This window comes from Rutilus rutilus (genome assembly GCF_951802725.1).
Source record: "Rutilus rutilus genome assembly, chromosome: 9".
NCBI classification, from domain to species: domain Eukaryota; kingdom Metazoa; phylum Chordata; class Actinopteri; order Cypriniformes; family Leuciscidae; genus Rutilus; species Rutilus rutilus.
In genome coordinates this window covers 35,287,869-35,296,382 of record NC_140223.1, presented here as the reverse complement: position 1 = coordinate 35,296,382, position 8,514 = coordinate 35,287,869, and the positions used below count along the sequence as shown (strand labels likewise).

Below are 8,514 nucleotides of genomic sequence, written 5' to 3'. Positions count from 1 at the left end.
TATCAATTATTTTGTGGACCTCACTTTTTAGATCCCATGGTCTATTTATGATTAATACGGAGCCCGGGAAGTAACCTGTGGGAGAGAAAAAAACAATCAGTGTAAACTTTTTTGCAATCCGTCCCCTCAGTTTATAAACTACTCACGAATTCACGTGGGAGCGGATTGTGAAAGCGTGGGCACTGTTTATGAATTTGTGGTTACAGATTTACAAAATCGGTTTACAAATCTGAGAGTTTGGATTAGGAACTCGTGGGTACGGTTTACTAATCCGTGGGCACGATTTGTTGAACCGAGGGAACAGTTTAATAATTCGTATACGGTTTATAAACTCAGGGGACGGATTGCAAAAACCGTTGCCACGGAATTATAATATTTTTCTCTCCCACAGGTGACTTCCCGGGCTCCGTAGATTAATATTCTGCTTGTCTCTAAACATACATTCATCCTAATTTCACCTTAACTTGTATAAATCTATGCTGTCATTGTATGGCTGCTCATTTTAATCATTCTTTTCTCAATAGGTCTTATTTTCTTACATTTACCTGTCTGTTTGTTTTGTACAGGGCATGGATGAAGTCAGCATCAATAAGGTCATTGAAGAGACCACTCTTGGAATTTATGTTCTCAAACAACATGCTTCTGATGACCGAGAGGATGTTGGCATTGTCCTTGAAGACATGAAGGTGTTGCAATATCTTGACAATGCATCATTAGCTGTTGCTATGCTGTTTGGGTTGATATATGCCTTGAACCTCAGCTACCCTGCTGACCTCCGCTACACTTTTGAGGTAGTCCAAAAGATTTTTATGGAACTGGATGGAGACAAACTTTCGAATAAAGCACTTGCTTTAAAGAACGGGCTCTTTCAGTGAAAGTATCAGAGAGGCTGCACTGCCACCGAAAAACCACAAGTCCTCAAGAATATTCGTCTGTAATAACTTTTTATTATTTTATCTGTTCGACTGCGCATTTGCTTTGAGGTATCCATTAAAACCGTTTAGTGTATTTACCCATTTTGTTGTATTATGTATTGGTTTAAATCCTTTGACAACAGTTTAATACACATTTTATATATATATTTGTTTATTCCTTAGAAAAAAAAAAAAAACATGTGAAGGATTGTGTTTTTCTTTCTTTTTTCTTTTCCATTTGTAAATCAAGATTGAAAATACTATTTTCAGCACTGTGAAGATGGCATCAGCATGGTTGACTCTGTAGCACAAACAGCTTGTTATAGCTTACTCCCAGTTTACTATTTTGTTTATGCACCTTTAAATCAACTGACGGTTGCTGTTTTTATTTTTATAAATGTGTTTGTTTGTCAACGTGGGTTAAGAAAAGCATTTGAAGTATATGCTCTATTTACTGTAAAATGTTAATGCAAGGGTTCTTTATGAATTTGAGTATGTTACACAATGCATAATTTACATTAGTTGTGTGAATCCACTCTAAACAACTGTGGGGTTTGCATTATGTATGTGTTTAGTGTTTTTATTGTTTATGAAATAAGTTCATGGGAACTGTGCTAAGTCCTCCATTTTTGGAAAACGTCTCGGTTACGTATGGTAACCCTCGTTCCTTGAGTAGGGAACGGAGACGTCTCGTCGGAGGAGTTTCCAACGAATTGGGATCACGCTAGGGAGACCAGTTGCCTTCGAGTGAATTAAAACGAGCCAATGAACATTGGCATTCAAGATTTGCATTTCGCGGCCCGCCTACCAGTGCGGGTATAAAGGCGGAAGCAAGCGCATACACAAACGCTTTTCGCTGAGGAGCCGAACAGTGTCCAGTCCTCCGCGAAGGTACAGCAGCATGGCGACGGGACGAGACGTCTCCCTACTCAGGGAACGAGGGTTACCATACATAACCGAGACGTTCCCTTTCTTTCGGGAACTCCTACGTCTCGTCGGAGGAGTTTCCAACGAATTGGGATCCTTAATAAAACGCCATGGTGCGTGATGGTGATCCCCTTCCAGCGCCCTGCCTAAGCTTCAGCGAGCAGTTTCTTGAAACTTATCTCTTATGTGCGGAAGCTTAGCTGGGAAGAGGTCACACTGCTGTTCTGCAAGACCTGCTCAGTGGACATTGGATAACACTTGGAAAGCGTGTCCATGATGTAGAAGGGAACGCTGCGGAGCCCAAAACCTGCCCGAAGGGAGGCACTAGGAATACACATGTGCACTAGCGCGTAGGGTAGTGAACACATGGCAGTCTCTGAGGTAGTCCCAGCCCGAAGGGTGGGAGCGTACTCAGCAGAGAAAACAGAGCAGACTCTGTCGAGGGGAAGACACTGGCTAACCCGGGGGCTAACCGTATCGTGGAGAAAACACATATGGGGTCGCCGTAGGGACCGCAACATAAACCCCAGCCTGAACTCAGCTCATAGTGAGAGTTAACAGGCCTGGCGACCGGTGATCCGCCTTGCCTGAATGGCGTAGCAAGCCGACACTAACCTAATTTCTCACGCTACTGGCCAAAGCGAGTACACGGGAGGAAACAGGTTCTACACGAAGGCTATAAAACCTAGCGAACATGTTAGGTGTCACCCAGCCCGCAGCTCTACAGATATCTGTCAGCGAGGCGCCTTGAGCCAAAGCCCAGGAAGAGGCAACACTCCTAGTAGAGTGTGCCCTCAACCTAGGTGGACAACCTAGGTGGATTCCTAGGTGGAATCATAAGCCCGGACGATAGCATCCACTAGCCATTGGGTTAACCTCTGCTTGGAGACAGCCTTCCCCTTCTGCTGGCCTCCGTAACAGACAAAGAGCTGGTCTGAGGTCCTAAAGCTTTGAGTTCTGTCAATGTAGCAGCGCAGAGCTCGAACAGGACAGAGCAAAGCCAGGGCTGGGTCTGCCTCGTCCGGGGGCAGCGCTTGCAGGTTCACTAAAAAAACTACGTAAACTCAGCGTTGCACCTCATCACATCCATCTGATTCATAGTTTCTTGAGCAACAGGCCACAGGCTGTGAGGATAGGGTCTGTCACATCGGGCACCACCATAACCAACACTGGAGCTCCTCAAGGCTGTGTCCTTTCTCCCTTTCTTTACACACTCTACACTAATGACTGTATTAGTCCTTCATCCATCACAACATACTACAAATACTCAGATGATACTGCAATCCTGGCTCTCCTCAACAATCACACTAGCATTGCTGCGTACCATGACACGATATCACACTTTACACACTGGTGCACAGACAATTTTCTCCATCTCAATGTTGAGAAAACAAAAGAACTGGTCTTTAATGCACTCAGTCTCAGTTGGATCTCCATTCATGGCAACATAATAGAACAGGTTGAGAAATTCAAATATCTTGGACTCACCCTGGATAACAAGCTCACTTTTGACTATCACATAAAGGACATCCATAAACGCTCCCAACAGCGTCTGCATATTCTACGAAAACTAAGTTCCCTTTACATTGCCCCTCATCTTCTGTTACTACTGTACACAAGTATTATCCAGCCCATTCTGTTATACTGTTCTACCAGTTTTTACACCATGCTGTCAGTCACCAACAAAAACAAACTGAATAAAATCACACACATAGCTTCAAAAATAATACACTCCCCTACACCCAACATCTCGGAACTCAATGACAGAGCAATAGCCCGCCTTGCCCGGACAATAATAACAGACCCAGAGCACCCCCTCAACGTCCACTTCACTCTCTTGCCCTCCGGGCGAAGATACAGGACCCTAACATGGAGAAGGGCTCGTTTCAAAAAGAGCTTTGTACCATCTGCAATTTCAATCCTTAATAGGCCACAAAGTTGAACATTCACCTTTTTGTGTTCTTGTTGTTGCTGTTACATGTGTTTTGTTGTTGCTGTTACATGCCAGTTGCGTGTGCTGTATGATAATCTGTGAGAACAAATTTCCCGTTAAGGGACAATAAATTATCTATCTATCTATCTATCTACCTGATCTCTAAAAGGAGTGGTAGGAACCTTGGGCACATATCCGGGCCGGGGTCTCAGAACAATCTGAGAGAAGTCCGGCACGAACTCTAGGCACGATTCGTCGACCGAAAATGCCTGCAGGTCCCCTACCCTCTTGATGGACGCCAAAGCGAGCAGGAGAGCTGTCTTCATTGACAACATATTTAAATCAACTGCATGCAAGGGCTCAAATGGAGGATTCTGGAGTGCTCTCAGCACTAAAGTCAGATCCCAAGAGGGTACGGGGTGTGGATTACAAGGAGGATTCAATCTTCTAGCACCCCTGAGGAACATGATGACCAGGTCGTGCTTTCCCAAAGACTTACCTTCTACTGCATCATGATATGCGGCTATCGCGGCAACATACACTTTGAGGGTGGAGGGAGACGGCCTTCGCTCCAACCCATCTTGCAGGAAGGAAAGCACGACACTGATCGGGCAAGTTCGGGGGTCTTCCCGGCGGGAAGAACACCAACCGACGAATAGGTATCCACTTCAACGCATAGAGGCGCCTTGTAGAGGGGGCTCTAGCGGAAGTGATGGTGTCTACCATAGCCTGTGGTAAGCCACCTAGAACCTCTGCGTCCCATCCAGGGACCAGACATGGAGTTTCCAGAGGTCTGGACGCGGGTGCCATAGAGTGCCCCGTCTCTGAGAGAGAAGGTCTTTCCTCAGAGGAATCGGCCAAGGAGGGGCTGTCGCGAGGAGCATGAGCTCTGCAAACCAAGTCCGGTTGAGCCAATACGGCGCAACAAGCAGGACCTGCTCCTCGTCCTCCCTGATCTTGCACAGAGTCTGTGCGAGAAGGTTCACTGGGGGAAACGCATATTTGCGAAGGCCCTGGGGCCAGCTGTGCGCCAGTGCATCCGTGCCGAGGGTTCCTTCGGTCAGGGAATAGAACCACTGGCAATGGGTCGTGACCGGAGAGGCAAACAGATCTATCTGAGCGGCTCCAAAGATTTCCCATATCAGCTGGACCACCTGGGGATGGAGTCGCCATTCTCCCGGAAGGGGCGGCTGCCGTGAGAGCTCGTCGGCTGCACGGTTGAGCACACCAGGGACATGAATGGCTCGAAGCGACCTCAGATGCTTCTGACTCCAAAGGAGGAGATGGTGGGCGAGTCGCAACATACGACGGGAGCGTAGACCACCTTGGCGGCCGTGACAACCCACGCAGTCAGCCGGCAGCTCGACGGCACACGGCACGCTGAGCGTTTCAAGCCTTTATGGGAAAGGAGAGACGAACAACATGCCGACGTGGTCATGCTCTCATGAGAGAACATGAACCACCCACGAACGCAGTCTCAACACGCTTATTAACCCAGGCATGTGAAACAATGATTGTGGCCATCAAATGAGGACAGGAAACGACCGCATCCAGAAACACACGGGTGAAATGTCATCCTGAAAAGGACGTGATCTTCACTCGTGTTACTCTTTCAGAAAACGCTCTCTTAGTGTGCTGAGGCACGCAGGGATCAATGCGGCAACATAGCGGGGAAACTGCAAGCCCACTGTGTGCACTCAACCAGATACCAGCTGTGACAACAGCTCTTTGAAAGAAGCAGACCGCTCGTGAAGTGACAGTTGATATCCGGGAGATTGCGAAGATCACTGCCACGCCGTAACACCAACACAGAGAGGTCTCGAAACAGCAGACTCGTTGAGCTCATGGAAAACACTATCCAAACGCTCATTCACTCAGAGGACACAACCGGTCGGCTCCGAAGCAGAACGCGTTTGTGTATGCGCTTGCTTCCGCCTTTATACCCGCACTGGTAGGCGGGCCGCGGAATGCAAATCTTGCATGCCAATGTTCATTGGCTCGTTTTAATTCACTCGAAGGCAATTGGTCTCCCTAGCGTGATCCCAATTCGTTGGAAACTCCTCTGACGAGACGTAGGAGTTCCCGAACGAAAGGGAACTCAATACAACAAAAGTACAAAACTTAGGTTTTTTGCATTTATTGTCAGTGCCAATATGTATTTTTTTTTCAGTGTACTGCCTAAATTATACACAGATCTATATCACCACCTGCTGGTGAAGGCTGTGTTAAGACATACTTTTTGTCACGTAAAAGACAAACACAACTGAGAACATGGTGTATGAATCTAGTTCTATAGTACCATATTCCCACTGACACTTTACATATATGTAACATTTTAATTTCAACTAGAATACCTTCCAAAAGACTCACAACCTCATTATTGTGTCTGTGTTATCAGTACATTTTGAGTTACAAGATTTTTACCCACTGTGCCACGTTTTTTATGTTTTTAGTTAAGGAAAACTTCTGGTGTGCTGTTTATGCAAATCAAGCAACCAAACCACAGCAGAGAGGTCTTCAGAGACTTGTTTTATGCTGTATAAAAGAGCATGTATGGTGATTCTTAGGTCTTCTAAACAGAGCACACATAGGCTAGACCTAATTCTCTGCACATTCACACATTCTCTGAAGATAAAGTGAAAGTAATGTCAGATCGTATCACAGAAGGTATTTCTGGTAATGCCATTTCATGTACATGTATATTGTTAAACTGACTAAATAATTAATATTCACATGATTTATTAAACATTGTGGCTACAATTATACAAAGCTGATAAGCATGAAAACAGTTGGTTAAATTTTAAGGTGTCCTTATTACAATGCAGTGGTGCAGAGTAATACACTGAAAAAAATGATTTGTTGAATTTAATCAAATTTTTTATCGTAAGTGGTTGCATTCAATTGATTGCATTTAAACAAATGCATTCAAACAAATGCATTAAGTTGAACTTAATACATTTTAGTTCAACTTAATGCATTTGTTTATATGTAGATCAAATCAATTGAATGAAACCACTTACGATAAAAGTTTTTATTAAATTCAACAAATATTTTTTTTCAGTGTATTAATTAACTAAATGTACTTACTGTAGGGTTAGAGTTAGGATTAAGAATAGGTTTATGGTTAGTTGCGTGTACCTATGCATCATTTATAGTTATTACTATATTAACTACATGTAGCATATGTAACAAGGACAATGTAAAATAAAGTGTTACCTAACAATCTTTTTTTTTTTGGTAAAAATCATGTGAACTGTGTCTTCTTTCATCCTCAGGTCAATGAATCCATCCTTTGCTTAACGAAAAATGGAAAATGGAACATATTTTTACTTGATGTTGTTTGAAAATATTGGGTACATAAAATATACTTTCTTCAGTTTGGGAATTATTTTATACTGTGCTATTATATTATTCAATGCCTTTATAATTATTGCAATTTGTCTGGAAAGGACTTTACACCTGCCCATGTACATTCTGATTTCATGTTTGTCCATCAACTCTGTGTTTGGAACGGCTGCTTTTTTCCCAAGGTTACTGACAGACTTGCTGTCTGATACACACTTGGTGTCCCGTGAAATATGCTTCTTACAGGCTTTTGTCATTTATTCATATGCATCAAATGAAAATACAATATTAATGTTAATGGCATTTGACCGATATGTAGCAATATGTAAACCTTTACAATACAACAGCATAATGACTCCCAGGATTTTATCTGTTTTAATAGCTATAAGCTGGATTTATCCAATGCTTTGTATTGGTATTGGTGGCATTTTAAATGCCAGACTGACTATGTGTGGTAACAAACTGTGGAAAGTGTATTGTCACAACTGGGAAATTGTCAAGCTTTCTTGTGCAAACACTATTATTAATAATGTTTTTGGCTTTTTCACAATGACCACAACTCTTATCATGCCTTTAAGTTTTATATTATATTCCTATGTTAAAATTCTTATCATTTGTACAAAAAGTTCACCAGAGTTCAGGAGAAAAGCATATCAAACTTGTATTCCACACATAGTGATCCTTTTAAATTTCTCTATTGCTATTTTTTGTGAGGTCACTTTGAGTCGGGTCGTGACTTTGGATCTCCCTCTAGGCTTGTCAATTATTCTTTCACTGCAGTTTCTTATTGTTCCACCCATCCTGAACCCTCTTGTTTATGGTTTAAATTTTCCTGAAATTCGCAAAAAAATTATATGTATTATAAAAGCATCCAAATAGATGTGTTTTTAATGTAATAGATACTATACAGGATTGGATTTCTCATAAGCATTGTGAGCTAGAGACCGTTGGTGGCAATGGTTTTATGGTCTACTTAGGCTTATGATGCTTTTGGGAAACACATCCCAGAATGTTTATGATATACAGCCAAAAAATAATTGTTTAATCAAACATTGTTTTATCTCCTCTCATATAGCCTCGCTCGCACTGATTAGTTTTTCACTCATTTGATTTGTCTGCTATTTAGTCTCATTCGTTTCTTTGTTCATCATTTTGTTGATGTTTCCTGGACTGATTCCGATTACCAAAAGGCTTTTTTCGACTATGCTCCCCTGTGTCACAGTTGTGTTCTGTTTAGTTTGTTTTCATTGGACTTGTCTGCCTGTCTTCATGTCATGTGTCATCATCATCAGTTCATCTGTATCACCTGGGTTTAGTTATTCATCATCATCTACATCAACTGTGTTCTGTTAATCAGTGTTCATCTGTGTTAGTATTTAAGTTCCTTCAGTTCAG

General features: G+C 42.8%; 1 protein-coding gene across 1 annotated transcript; it reads left to right on the top strand.

Moving 5' to 3' along the window:
• Positions 1–7,080: 7,080 nt before the first annotated feature.
• LOC311296542 (olfactory receptor 6N1-like) lies at positions 7,081–7,998 on the top strand (the record flags this gene model as incomplete). Its single annotated transcript, XM_084418370.1, has 1 exon — positions 7,081–7,998. One exon carries the CDS (start codon positions 7,081–7,083, stop codon positions 7,996–7,998), a length of 918 nt encoding a protein of 305 aa, XP_084274496.1.
• Between the last annotated feature and the right edge of the window lie 516 nt (positions 7,999–8,514).